Raw genomic sequence first — 15,211 nt, 5'->3', positions numbered from 1 at the left:
TTTTCCTTATGGATAAATCTATCAGTGATATTACATAATCAGAAAGGATTTTAAACAACATCCATAATACTGAAAGGCAACTACAGTTCTGTCACTTTAATTTTTTTTATGAAAAAGAGAATTTGGACATTTTAAAAGAAAGGGGAGAGAGAGATAATGGGAATAACTGTGTGACCTTTAGAGTTAGTGCTTGTCACAGGTGGACATATATACATAAATAAATGCTTCCAGGGGATGTATATTATTATTCCTCCAATTCCTTAGTCTTGTGTGTTCAACAAAACCTTGAGAAGGAGGACATACCTGAGCCTCAGGTAAGGGATTCACATAAAAACAGGACACCTTTTGGTCATCATTAAACTCCTGTGAAAGATAAATCAGTCTATGCTAGGATTGGATTGAAAGTCTATCGAATATGGAAAACTGATTTTAGAAAAAAAAATGGCAGTGAAATATAAGATACTAGTATTGAAAATTAAACTTTTACGTGTTCATATAAATGGTACCTTTTCATTGAAACATTAAGATGTGTACAAATGCACAAGTTTTGTAATCTTGTGGATCCTTGATATTTATAGAAAACCTACAAGCATGCAGATTTTATGAAAAATGTTTATAATATTACTAGAAATCAATAAGAATTATTTTTATTAGAAACTTTTTCAAAAGAATTGATGATTAACAATGAATTCCATAGTATCATGATATGAACATAAGATATTGAATATAACTGCTTATTACCAAGTGGTTAGAAACCTTATCGGATTGTTGACAACATCAGAACTGTTTCTTAATAGTGTTAATGTTTACATGTTTACAGAGAAAAAGATTGTTTATGTGATGCTTCAGGTATTCTGCAGAAAGCGTTGAAATGTTATCTACATGATTAAACAATTAGTCAGTGTTGTACCCTAATTAATAATTATAGTGTGTAGTATTTCCCTGAGTGTCCTTTCTCTAACCCCCTGTATATTCATTCATTCTGATTTCTGAGGTATTTGATTTCATGTTATTTCCATCTATACAAGTATAAGGCTTTGTGTTTGGAACAAAAGAAGATTGATTTCAGGTAAAGGGAATAAAAAGGAAATATCTCGACAGGTCATTATAATTCTGCGGGTCTCTGCATTAAACCTTAATTACCCTTTTCAGAGAAATTGTAATTGTTTTTTTGTTTGTTTTTTTTCCCTAGGAATATTTAAGTACATTCTTGGAGTTTCAATGCATTTACTTTGATGGAAGGAAGTCATGACAAAATTCTGCAAAATGAAATGATACACCCTATTCGAAATACTGTCACAGTTTGTAAATTTGATTTAAAAAAAAAATCATTAAAAATTGAGATATTTTATGAGATAAATCGAATGCTTCAAATGTAAATAAACAGTATTTTTTTTAGTTTGGTGAAGAGAGAATTATTTACTGTACACGTTCCAAATAAATATCAAAGCATATTAAGAAAACTGTCTTAAATACAAAGGTATTGAAAGAAAAAACACCAAATAATGTTGGTGGAGTATTCTGAGCCACAAAAAATGAATTAATTCTAAGGGAACTCATTGATGTTTCATGAGGAGCTAGGAGCATCGGACCCCACTGTTTATTTAAGAATCAACAAAAAGTTCTCTGGCCTGGCCTAACAAAAGCACCTCATTTGCAATTTTCCTATCAATCAGAATTCACTTCTATCCATAATTTGGAAACCAGTTTCAGTTTAGCACATTAGTTGCTCTTTAATTAGCAATTTTTTGTATAGTTTGAAAATACAATAAAAATAGAATGTGTAATCTTTAAGCCTCAAAGGCACTTGAATGGAAGAAAACAGCCAGAATTAATATAGAAGGTGTCCTCATAGTAAAAAATGGATATGACATTAAAAGAGAGAGAGATACAACATCTCATTCATTCAGTGTTTGTAGGATGAGTAGTCAATGACTTGAATTGTGTTTAGATTGATTGAATATTATCAAAGGCAGGCAGCTGATATGTGGCAGTGCATCCCCTATAGAATTACATCATATCAAGGAAGGTCTATCCCTTTTTGTGTGTGTCTAGTGATACATTAGTGAAATAAGGAAGCTGGAACATACCTGTCAGATTAGCTTTTATGGCGAGAAATATAAACTTTTTAATTAGAATCCATTTATTCATGTCACCCACCACTTATTTTTAGCCTATTTAAGTTTTTGTGGGGGTGTTTCTCAAATAGATAAATATTGATCTGTCTAAAAGCCTTTGTGGAAAAAAAGAAGGGGTAGAAAAATAAAGATGTTATTTCTGGAAAATCTGGAAAACTAGGTAGCTTTAGATAGAGCAGTTAATTGCTATTTGTTATCTGCCATTTGAACATCATCATCTTCTCTATTGTTAGCTGCTGTAAATCAGCTGAGCATTGAATGAAAGTCACCAAAAACGGAAATACAGGAATCAGATTGGGTGTTCAGATTTAATCTTAACTTAGTTTTCTCAGTTCAATTGACTGGTTAACCCACTCTGTATTGCTTGGTTAAATTTCATGGAACGTAAAGAGAAAGTTGATACTTGTACATTTCCATGTTTTGTTTGTAAACAAAGACTGTGACTGACAGCAGGGAGATCAGACATCAACACATGCTGGTTTGTCCAATATCAGTGAAATCCAATACACATACTATCCCATAATATAGAGATTATCAGCTCTGCAGTGTTACTAGCTGTCAATAAGTACTACTAATGCTGTAATAGAATCAGAAATTCACATCAACTGTCCTCCGTGATGATTAGTGATGAAATTAGTGTATAAGGTGTTGTGCAATATATTTACTGTCCTGGCTTGTTATTAATAAAAGAAAGCTCTGAATGTTCTCAAGAAAGATGTTTGTGTGGGATGGTGTCCGGGGGATTAGAGTGGATTGATTACTCTGTTTGGCTAATAATAAATCTAGTGTCAGTATCCTGTAATTACCAATATTTTGAATAATCAATTAGACATGCAGAGAAATAAATTTCAGTTTCTTAATAGGATGGAAAGGAGGAAATGAAAAGTTCTGATGTGAAAAGATTTTTTTTATATTTATGTATTTGGACTGATACTTGATGTGTTGTACCAGTCTGAAGTAAATTATATTAGTCCAAGTAAGTTCTAATATAATTTTAGGTTTTCAAGTAATTTACAATTGTTGTTACATATACTGTTAAGTGTTTTTTTTTTTGTGTGTTTTTTTGTTTTTTTTTTAAATAAGTGCAAAATATTCAATTGCAGTCAAGAATTTAGAAAAAAAAAAAATGATTCAGAATGAAGGTGAACTTTGGAAAGGGCCATGTTTGTCTTACCTCCACACAAATGGAGCATTTCATGTCATTTTCTTCATTATATTTAAGCATTCCTTCCTTTTCTTCCATCCCATTTTAAATTCACAAACACAAGTTTCTTTGTACTTCTTAAATTTTTTCTCATCAACACTATTATTTTCTGACAGGGATTTTTATTTAATACCAGACTTCGAACCTGGTATAAACTTTATCAGCCAAGACATTGCAGTACATCAGAATACAACAAGGGCTTACCAACTAAAGAGTTTTGTACTAGCTAATGAGACAAAAACTTTCTGGGTACAATGAAAAACTTTGAATTGTTAAGGTAGTAAATAATAAGTCACGTCAACAGGTAGTTTAGCGAATTGTATGAGATATTTCAATTTCCTATAAGTTTTGCTAGCAGGACTGATGGTAAAAATTCAAATATATATTTATATATTATATACAGTAAAACCTTTTTATCTTGAACACAATTGGACAGAGAAAAAAAACTTCAAGATATGTGAGGAATTGAGATATTGAAGTTAAAATATATGAAGAAAAAGTGACTGGGACATTCAGATCACTTTGACATATCTCTGGTATCATTATGAATGTTTGAGAGATACTGAAAATCAACTCTGTATGTATAAGATTTTTTTATTTCTTTTTGCACAGGTCTCCCCCAAAACAGCAGGATTGAATCCCAATGCATCTGTGTTTTTGAGCACTAAACAATGTAGCCCGACAGACACAGCTCAGTGGGATGGTGGAATTACAGCTAATGGTATGTCGTAGTCAGTTGGTTCCAACCAGATGACAATACATTACTGATATTCATTTCAGAAAAAAGTCCATGATATATTTAGGTCTACTTGTAAAAGACCAGATGAGCTTGTGCAATAGTGAGGTGTCTCTCATCAATCAGTCAGTCAGTTCGTCTTTTTGTTGGTGAAGAATTCTTTAGTGTCATTCAACTAGATGCCCGGCTGTCTCTGTAAACTCTGACAAGTGGTGAGTCTGGTTAAGACTTGTGATGGCATTTGTAACACCAAAACGAGGCTTACTGAAATTCTGGTAAAGCTTTTGATTGGCTGAAAAGAACACACCTTCCACAATTGAAACAAATACATGATAAATTGGCAGAATGTTAAAGATTTATAAGTTGAATATTCACAAGTTATAGCAGCTGGAAAGGAAGGAATTGTGACATTGCCCACTGGTCACGAGGAGTAATTGTGGTGTACAATGTCTTGCCAAAATTATTGTTGGAAGCAAAAGTGAAAGTAGTGTACCCTAGTGGCGTAGAACACATTTCTTCTTCACATTTTATTCTAATTTCTCCTTTGTTATCCCTAATGAAGGATCAGTTTATTTATATAAAATCAAAATCCAACAGAAACAACATATATATAACATTTGTTTTCAAAGGGGTCTTCAAAATAAAAACAAGGTAACGCCCTCTGTTGGTTACAAACACTATCATGACTCTTTACCAGACTCTGCTCGTGGGAGTTTACAGAGACAACAGAGTGTCTGGTTGAACGAGTCTAAGAATTCTTCAGAATACTATTCCTCCTACTGTTGATTCCAATAAGTAGACTATAATCTTTAGATACACAGTTCTGTGAAGTGGTTTTTTTTTAATTTTGGTGAAAGACATTACCATGCTTACTAGAAATAGAAGTTTCTGTGAAATCCTTTCAAATTGCTAACTCTTCAATAGATTTTTTCCAAAACTGGAGCAGGTTTATTAAACTATAATTCTACATTTTTAGATTTTGAAAGAAAGTGCTGCAGTGTTTAATTAAAATAAAATTATGTTGAGAAATTATTTTTAATTGACATATCTCCTCCAGTTTTGATCTGATTTAATACAATCTGGTACACAAGCATTTTGAACTAAGACACACAATCCTAATTATCAATGTTGCCATAACGTTAAAAAAAAAAGTGAAAATCTTTGAAAATTCTATTCCAACAGTTTTGAATTGATTGCAACCAAAAAAGTTTAGAAAACAACAGGATACATAATACTGAAATAAAGTCCAGATGGTATTTTAGTACAAACCAGTAGTAGAGCTGCAATCTCATCATAGACTTCTGGTTTTAAATATTTATAAAAAGTACACTCCAAACATGTATATCTCATAAGATAGACATATCTTATAGTTTCAGTTTTAACTTTTTAACTAGAATTTGGTTTTAGAATATTTGACATTTTCCAATATATATAATTCATACCTCAACTTTTCTATAGGTGTAAGTCAGTGTAGGAAAGAGAACAAAATAAGTGCAGTATGAAATGCCTTTTTAGCCGGGCTTTGCTGAAAGCAAAGTCCTGGCTGTAGGCATCGTGATCGACTGCCTTACTATAAATAGCACATGTTCAGAAAAGTAAACAAAAAGCCTAACAGCGTCAAAGCAGACGCTTCCGATAAACAAAATAGTCACATTGAAAGACGATACTTAAACAAATATTTTTTACATCTCAATCTACGGAATTGTTTATTGATCAATATTTTTGTTTGAGAATTAAATTGAAAGAGGAATTAGATATTTAGTTTATTATTACCGTGATATAACAATTTGTGCACATACGCTACTGAATGCATATTGTAAGCGAACTATTTTCAATAAGCGCGGGCTTTTCGACAGGTTGCCTATATTTCATATCGTTTTCGTCGATGTTATGTAAGTGGTTATATTCTCTGTTTTGTCTTTCAGCAAATAAATACATGTAGATAAGTAAATTGGAGTTTAAAGAATTAAAGTGCGTTATGCCTGAATTAGGTCGCATGACAATTGTACATGGTGTATCTGGTGTATCTAGTCGGCGATAAAAGTAGTGTTTGTTTGAAACTTTAAGAATATCTCTAAAAATATGTGCATTTCTTTAACTATGAATTACATAAATTATTAAACCAATATGAATTTAATTTTTTTTAACATTAAATTTTAATTCAAATCTATCTAAAGAAAAATCAGCAAACCATATGGTTCAACATTCTTTTAAAAAAAAGTTTGGCAATTGACAGGCAAACATTTTTTGTAAAAAAATTAATTGTTTTCTTAAAAGTTAAAATTAGTTACCTTAAATGTTTAAATTAGTGACATTAAATAAAACAAATGACTTATATATTCCCCTCACTAGCCATATGTTATTGGTAGAATTTAAAAAAATGTATGACATTTTATGTTCGTTTACTGATATTATAGTATAATTAGTCTGACCTATATTTATTTACGTCCGTGATGCATGTATAAACAGTAAGCCCACTGACAATGTCGTGATATCTGTAATTGTTTTTTTTTTTAAGATCAGTATAGCGTTAAGGTGTCTTGAATGGCAAGAAATTTAATGTAATAATGAATTTTAAAAACATCGGTGGTCATTTATCAGATGTAATTTGGTACGATACCATGTTAATTCCTGCTGATATTTTCAGGGTTGATCTTGTGAAAACGGCTTAACAGGAGACAATTTATTAAAATTTTCCTTTCAAAATAATTGCAAAAAATGATGATTTTAATATTATATTAACGGCATAAAATAACAGCGAACACCGACTACTTGCAGCAAACAAGTGCGCCGCCATTACGAATTCGTAAAACAAAGAGACAGTTACGGATACTCGTAATTTTCTGAAAAAAAAAATGTGTAGGAGGTCAGTCGGGTATAACCGGAAACAAACAAATTTTTTTTTAGCCTAATGATGTATGTATGTAAATATTCATGAAGATTAATCTTTCAGTTGTAATACTGGTAATGCTGAAATGTTTTCAATATATATATTACTACTCAAATAAAAAAGTTAAGATTTGAATGCGTTTAAAGAAAAGGGTTTGAAAATACGGTATTACTTCGATAACCCTGAATGCAATTAAAATAACTTTCTCCTTTCTAATAAATAATTTCGAACAAAAATCCTTATGATGGTAAAGATCTTGTGTTTGTTTGTTTGTATGTTGTTTAACGTCCCTCTCGAGAATTTTTTCACTCATATGGAGACACTACCACTTGACGGTGGAGAGCTCCAAATTTTGTCCTATACTCGGCACTTACGGCCATTGAGCAGTGAGGGATCTTTTTCGTGCAAGCACCTATTGCGACACGGGCCCTCGGTTTATACGGTCTCAACGAAAGGACCGGTCTCCACGTCCCACAGTGGGATTCGAACCCGAGACGTAAGGATTAACTCCTTACTTCGCGACTCTAGAGCAGACGCTCTTACCACTGCGCCACGCGGGCGACTAAGATCTTGTGTAAAGGTGATGTAAATGAAGTTCAAAACTATTTCTTTTCTTTCATAATATGAAATAAACAATGCGATTCCATTTGGTTAATATTTTAATTTAATAGTATTGATTTAAATGACTGGGATAAAGATTTATATCCTGTTAAGCATGGAATATAAATAAATAAAAATGTAAACTTTAAGATAGAAATTTCATGTGAATATGTTTATGTATAATATATAAATTATTTATACCCATTTAACAATCAATTTAGCGTCGAAAATTTTTATGCTTACAAATTCAGATCAAATTTTTAGTGAAAAGTCAATGGTATATTTTGAATGTGAAAATTTTGTTCGAGACTTCTCACCTTAATTGGATTCATCTCGCATGTGCTCCCAAAGCGCTTTACAGTATATTGAGCGTGCGCGCGCATTCCAAAAAAAAAAAAAGGTCTTAAAACATATGCAAGCTCTCAAGGGTGCTGGGAAATAAAAATCGTTTATGTTAATATATAATTAAAAGAAAACAACATATAAAAAATAATGTTCATTAGTCTTTATCTAAGTACAACACATTATAATTTTTCATAAAAAGTTGGTTAGTCTTTGCTTCAAAACTTCCTGTTCAGAATGAAGAGCCATCTATGTACGAGCCATAAAGACCTGAATACATCATGATTTTCTCAGACAATGACCATTATGGCCGAACCTGGAACTAGAACTAGACTCATATTCATGTCATAAAGATTAGATAATTATAATTTTCGTGCAGCTGGTTTCCTAGAGGACCAAAAATAAAGAATATTTCTTTTCTGATTAATACAGGCATGTAGTATCATTATCAGAAAAAGGAGAATTGTCCAAACCCAAAAAATCCTATTCCGTTGGAGAAGGAGTAGGAGTGGGCTACAACTTACTTTCACATTTCGAATTTCATTAATTCATTACCAAATTACCGTACTTTTAATATGCTACAAAAAAATGATGGGTACAATCTAATTAAAATTAGACTATCCATTTTGCTTTTAGTAAATCTGTTCGTCGCTCGTGATAAATACCTGGTTTATATTACGAAGAGTGAGTTGAAAGTTCCAATTTAAATTTGATTGCGAAGAGTCAATCAACCTTTCAATGTACATTGTCCATTGTAAAAGTTTATGTTTGAAAAATGGTGACACCCCTAGCTCCTCCGATACTATATACAGTGTATGTGCCTGTATGAATCAGCAAAACCATTCAAAGTGCACTGTTACCATGCATAATCATTGTGAGCTTAATGTTTAGAAAGGTATAAATGTATTTTCATTAAAAATATCACCAAGTCCTATCCTGGGGTCTTAACGTTGGGTTCTGGACCGTAAATTTTAATTATTGGTAGATGGGTTATTGTTAATTATAATCATTCAAACTCGACCTGTTAAATATCAATGGTCAGAAAGAAAGATTTTAAAATATGTACTAATTCAGGATTAGACAATGCACTCGAACATATTAAAGCCCGGCTTTCAGTACTTTCAGTACTTTGATTAAAATAGATGTACATTAAATCTTGGTTAAAGCGAAGTTCTTTGTACCTGGGAATTAGCTTCGCTATATCCGTAATTTGTTATTACAAAAGTTATGTCAGTTCAATATTTTTAAAATTTAGATCTATGAAAATTTGCTACAAAGGATGTAAATTTGGTTATTTTTAACTTCTAGGAGACTCAGAACCAGTTGGCTATAACTGTAAATTTGCTATATCCAATTCGTTATATCCATAAAATTTAACAAGAAATTGTTAAGAATTTCACCCGGGATTGCCAAAAACTGTGCTATGTCTGTAAATTTGCTATATCTGTGTTCGTACTAAACAAGTTTTACTGTATATATACAATCTGATTAAAATCAGATCCTTTGATCCGCTCACATAGATAGCTACACAAGCATCTGAAGAAGCCTCATTCAGGGTCATCTCCTGGTGACCTTTCAATTATCCAATCAAACGTTTGCTTCAACGAATTTAGAAGTATCTCGGAATTCAGTTACAGAAATGAAAGCCCCGATGATACATTTCTCTTATTGTATCTTTTGTCTATTCATGGGAGTTTGAAATCTTTTTTTCTGAAAGGTCTGGAAAATGTTAAAATCTTTATGAAGAGTATTTTCTGTCCAGACTTTGATCATGGTATTAAGGAAGGATAATATCAAAAAACTGAAGTTTTATTCTTTATATATCCTGTGATTGAAAGAATTTACTGAGGTTTCTTGATGCTGTTTTCAAAGCATGAACGAAAACAAGAGTTTTTAGATATTCAAGAGATGAAAACAAGATGTTTAATATACATGTTTTAATTAAAGTAAGTAAAAGATGTCATTGAGGTCACATACACCTGAAGCACATGGTATCCAATTCCGAATTTCCCCAGAATCGCAGTCATTTTCACTTTCTCAGAAAATGCAAGCGTCGCCATGAACAAGTAAAATTTTGCTTGCCCATGAACATTGACCCCCACAAATTAATTTTATTCCACAGTATATTTTAATAATTGAATATTGATGCCAATAGTTGTATTATTCAAGAAAACAATTAAAATATTGTCATTTTTTAAAAATGCAATATTGATATGAAACAAACTTCAAACAATTTTTATTTAAAGCATAGTAAAGTAAATGCTGTACTTTGATATGATGGAAATCTGGTGTGTTAGCTGAATTTGACCCATGAAGAAAAAAGACATTTTATTGTCCTATGTACAGTATATTTTACACCACTCAGTATTGATTTGGAGCACACTTTAAACACATTTTTTTTAAAGCACAGTTAAGTACTTTGTTATGGAAATCTGATGTGTGGGCTGAATTTGACCCATGAAGAAAAAGACATTTTATTGTCCTATATATAGTATGTATTGTACACTACCCAGTTTTGGATCAGAATTGCAGGAAAAAATGGGACATTATACACAACAATATTGTACTGTAAACCTGGAAATATTTGCATTTGGGGAAATTTTTGCGATGAGTAAAATCTATTGCCATGAGAACAGTTTTGAATAAGGTACCATGCTAAACAATAACTAGACATATTTAGTGAAATCTTTAATTTCTGCAAATATAACCCCCAAATGAACACTTTGTTACATGAAATCTCAAAAAGTTTTCTGTGCAAAAATATCCATGTTTACAGAATTCCTAATCCTTCTTTTTGACAAAAAGTTCAGCATGGTACTTATGTGATCTGGTGATTTTGTGTGATTGAACAAATGCAAATACCTGTAGTATTTACTGGAGTCTACTTTCTATATACAAAGAGGGTTTCAAGGATTTTTTTCATTTCATCATAGGTTACCAGTATGCCAATGGAGATGTAAGCTCACCAGAACTAGGAGGGGTCTATCATCAGCCGGACTCACCCCTCCAAAGCAATGTCCTGGGGGAGGATGCTAACTCCTCAGTGGGGTTTCCTAACTCTGACAACAGTGTGCTATCAAGTGAGTGTGGTAGGATGATAAATCACTGACATTAGATAATATCTAGATCCATATCTTGGAGAGAGATCTTTAAGTTTATAACTAGACTTCGTTTACTGCTCTGATGAATTGCACTAGGTGTCTTCAGATGATCTGTCTTCCAGACAGTTATGGTAATCTTCAAAAGTGCAAGATGCAAATGTTTTATTATTGACTGTTGTGTCAGTCTTCTGGAAAAATAAGTTACTTGGGTCTTTGTGTAGAAATGTATAATAAAAGTACATTGTATTTTAAGATGCAAAAAGTTGTAAGGCAGTGATTCAGAAAACGGTAGTTATGGATAATAGTGACAGATATACCCTGTTTAAAACAGCATAAAAATAACAGTCCTAGAGAAGTCCAAATTTGGCAGAGTTGCTGAATTTGGCAATGGTTGCTGAATAGGCAGGTGTGGAGCTGCCAAATTGAGTAATCAATGAATATTTTAGCAATCCGCACTGAATAAAATGCATAGATGTCGGCATTGTAGGACTAATGATTAATTCTTATTAATACATGTATTTTAATTTTGTCAGGTATAACTTTCATTTTAATTGCAGGAAATTGATCTTTTAGTTAAAAAGAACTCCATCCACTTCTATGTTAAAAATCTAGATAAATTACAAGTAATGCAGGGACTTAACTGTCAAATTATAAAACCAAACAAAGTAAAGAGAGATTTTTAGTATGAAATAAAAACAATTGTAAAAAATTTTGTGATTAATTAGAATTTTTATTAAAGTTGCAGAAGATGAAGGGGTTATCACTGATGGAAGCATGGATGAAGACAGCATTAGACAACTGCTTAAAACACAGCTGGAAAACTGTTTCTCCAGGTAGGCCATGTATCACTGTGTGACATTTCTACCTTCTGATGTGTATTGCTTCCTGATGAAGGTTGTTTATAGCAGAGTCTACAATGTAAACATTACTGTACATGTTGTACATTCAATATGAAAATAGTTAAAGCCCTACAGCAAATTGATAAGCTAATCGTCTTTTTTACCGTGATCAGTGGCATTGTTTTTTGTCATTTATTTGACAGTTTACAATAACTATTAGTTTCATTGATTACAAAATACACATTATCCTAAAACCAATTCTCATGAATAAAAAGGTATATATATGTCAACCCAGCAGTATCTTGATCCCAAATTAAAAATGATAGTTGTAAGACTACACTACATTTGGATGACTATTTTGTGTATTTATAAATATATAATCTAGGTGTTATCTGTTTCCATGTAAAAATATCCACATTTTTTATTCACAAGGCCCTTTAGATGATTTGATATGTCCATCCTTTTTATTTATGTGTACTTATTTAGCTGTTTATTTATTTAACAAGATACATATATATTTAGTGCCTAGTTTGCAGTCTGTAGTAATCAAGTTCATGAACATCATCAGATCAGGCCACAGTATGATATAACATGTACTGTGGAAAGAAAAACAAAATTTTACGGGTTTGTGGGGATGTAATATAGTTGTTAACTTGCGTAGACAGAAGTCTCAATGAATTGATACTTTGAGAAAGTTATTGTTTGTGGGCCACAAACTGTTATGCTTCTATAGTATGTGATGTTAAAAGTATAGACAGGATTAGCTCATAGCTTATGCTAATAAGTCTATAACTTACACTAAATTTTCAATGGCTTACAATAAGTACTTGCACTGTAATTTTGCCCCCTATTACCGGTAGTATGGGAATGCTTATGTGTGTACTTTAAATTTTAGGGATAGCTTGTCCAGTGATACATATCTGCAGTCCCAGATGGATTCAGATCAGTATGTTCCCATCTCAACCATTGCTAGTCTGGATCAGATACAGGAATTAACCACTGACTTACAACTCATTGTACAACTGCTCCGGGGTAAGTCTCAACATTACTAGTCTATATCATTGTACAACTGCTCCGGGGTAAGTCTCAACATTACTAGTCTATATCATTGTACAACTGCTCCGGGGTAAGTCTCAACATTACTAGTCTATATCATTGTACAACTGCTCCGGGGTAAGTCTCAACATTACTAGTCTATATCATTGTACAACTGCTCCAGGGTAAGTCTCAACATTACTAGTCTATATCATTGTACAACTGCTCCGGGGTAAGTCTCAACATTACTAGTCTATATCATTGTACAACTGCTCCGGGGTAAGTCTCAACATTACTAGTCTATATCATTGTACAACTGCTCCGGGGTAAGTCTCAACATTACTAGTCTATATCATTGTACAACTGCTCCGGGGTAAGTCTCAACATTACTAGTCTATATCATTGTACAACTTCTCCGGGGTAAGTCTCAACATTACTAGTCTATATCATTGTACAACTGCTCCAGGGTAAGTCTCAACATTACTAGTCTATATCATTGTACAACTGCTCTGGGGGGAAGTCTCAACATTACTAGTCTATGTCATTGTACATTTTCTTCGGGGCAAGTCAGCAGTGAGCAGGGCCATTTGAAAGTTTCTCAGGTTTAATTCAGCTGTTGCTGCACGTTCACAAGTCAGTATTGCTGAGATGGAAAGTTAATGGAATGTATAAGGGCGTAACCACCTTCCCCTCTATCCAAAAAAAAAAATAAATAAATAAATAAAGGTCTCTTGAAATGCTGCAACAGATATTATATAGTAAAATAATTATATCATCAGCTGAAAATCATTAGTGAGTAAAACTAGGGCCTTTTCTTAGAAATGTGAATCTTCAAGAAGCTAAATAGGGAATGGAATCTTGTGGGGCTGTTTGACCACGAATGGTACCATTATGAAGTACTTCTCAAATGGCAAGTTCCAAGGTTGCCTGTTGAGTTTTTTGAGAGTGTTGGAGGCATTAGAAATCATGCCAGTAATGCTAGGAAATGTCATTTCTATTACCCCCACAAAACATTTAACCTAAACACTCGCTGAGGTAATGATAAATGAAGCTATATAGGGTCCCAAGTAGGCATCCAAGGACATCAAGTCTTGGAAAGTAGTGATATTATTGTGCTTGGAGGTTTAATGATTAATTGGTATTCTGTTAGTTTGTGAGGCAAATGAAATCCCTAAACAGGAAACAAAAGGGCAAAACGCATAGTTTGCATCCAGAGATCAAATGTAATAGAAATGTTGGGTTGAAATCTGAGTGGACTAGATGTGTAGTTAAATTGATTGATGTATTGTTTTTATGAATCGACAGTGTGATCTTGGACATTGAGATGGGACAGTTGTTTACCATTTTGTGTGGGAGAGGAGAGAGACCATGTCATTGGCTCATGTTAGCAGCTATTTATATATTTACAACATTAATAGAGTCCCTAAGGTCACTGTTAAGTAATATACAGGATATTTCTGGAGAGATATTACAATTACATGAACCAATACAGGGATCAATACAAAGACACAATTATGATTGAAAATTCTGACATCCACATCAACTTTCATTCACCTCTGTAAATGTCAGAAATTCTCCATTGATTCAGGAGAAACTGGGCCTAAACATTCCCTTGTAGGTAATTTAATAAGGAAAATACTTGTGTTTCTTAAGAAGTTTGTCCTGACATACTCTTTGTCTGGGGTATCTGCCTAATCTTGTGGAGTTTATGTTTACCAACTTTACCAGTAATAGGGCCATAACATGAGATAAACTTGTACCTATCTAACTTTCTCACCATCACTATTACATCAGCACGTGTCCATGGCCCTATATCTCTTGGTGTATTATCTCAATTCTGGTGACCTTATTTTGACAAGGTGGGAGAAATGACTGCAATGCTGGGTTCAGCTGTTATGGAGTTTTTATGGGACACAGTAGAAGACATTTTGAGGTGACCATAGTTGACGTGAAGGCTTCTGATGACTGGAGAGACGTGTCCCCATTAGAATGTATTGAAGATCCTTGACTTTTATTGTTTATGGTCTGAATAGTCAATAATGACTAATAACAAGGAGTTATTGATTCTTTTAGCTGTGTCTGGAGCCACAGTGGTCAGCCATGAATTATAAGAATAAAAAAAAAATGATAATGATAAAGGGAGATCACATTTATCAATAATGCATTAGGTGCACTACAATGACCAGCATATTAATATTTGGAAACTTGTAAGAGATGTTCACTAGTATCTTTCAAATAATTTTCCTATCAGATTGATAAGAAATCAAGGTAATATCAGAACCTGCAAATGCCAATTGAGGATAATTAGAATACTACAGTAAAAGAT

General features: G+C 32.8%; 1 protein-coding gene across 5 annotated transcripts in view; it reads left to right on the top strand.

Moving 5' to 3' along the window:
* Positions 1-15,211, top strand: part of LOC133178987 (la-related protein 4-like) — a 43,368-nt gene that overhangs the window by 15,608 nt on the left and 12,549 nt on the right. For 4 of the 5 annotated variants that reach the window (XM_061313654.1, XM_061313653.1, XM_061313652.1 and 1 more), the window contains exons 3-6: positions 3,955-4,063; positions 10,844-10,990; positions 11,751-11,844; positions 12,746-12,882. In XM_061313654.1, coding sequence (XP_061169638.1) covers positions 3,955-4,063; positions 10,844-10,990; positions 11,751-11,844; positions 12,746-12,882 — 487 coding nt within the window. Of the gene's footprint in view, positions 1-154; positions 315-3,954; positions 4,064-10,843; positions 10,991-11,750; positions 11,845-12,745; positions 12,883-15,211 lie in introns of those variants that run through there. The other variant, XM_061313655.1, reaches the window with a different exon arrangement.

This window comes from Saccostrea echinata, unplaced genomic scaffold (assembly GCF_033153115.1).
Source record: "Saccostrea echinata isolate AGI-Se365-2 ecotype Australia unplaced genomic scaffold, CSIRO_AGI_Sech_v1 ptg000004l, whole genome shotgun sequence".
Lineage (NCBI taxonomy): Eukaryota > Metazoa > Mollusca > Bivalvia > Ostreida > Ostreidae > Saccostrea > Saccostrea echinata.
Note: the sequence above shows the minus strand (reverse complement) of the source record. Positions and strands in the feature narration are given on the sequence as shown.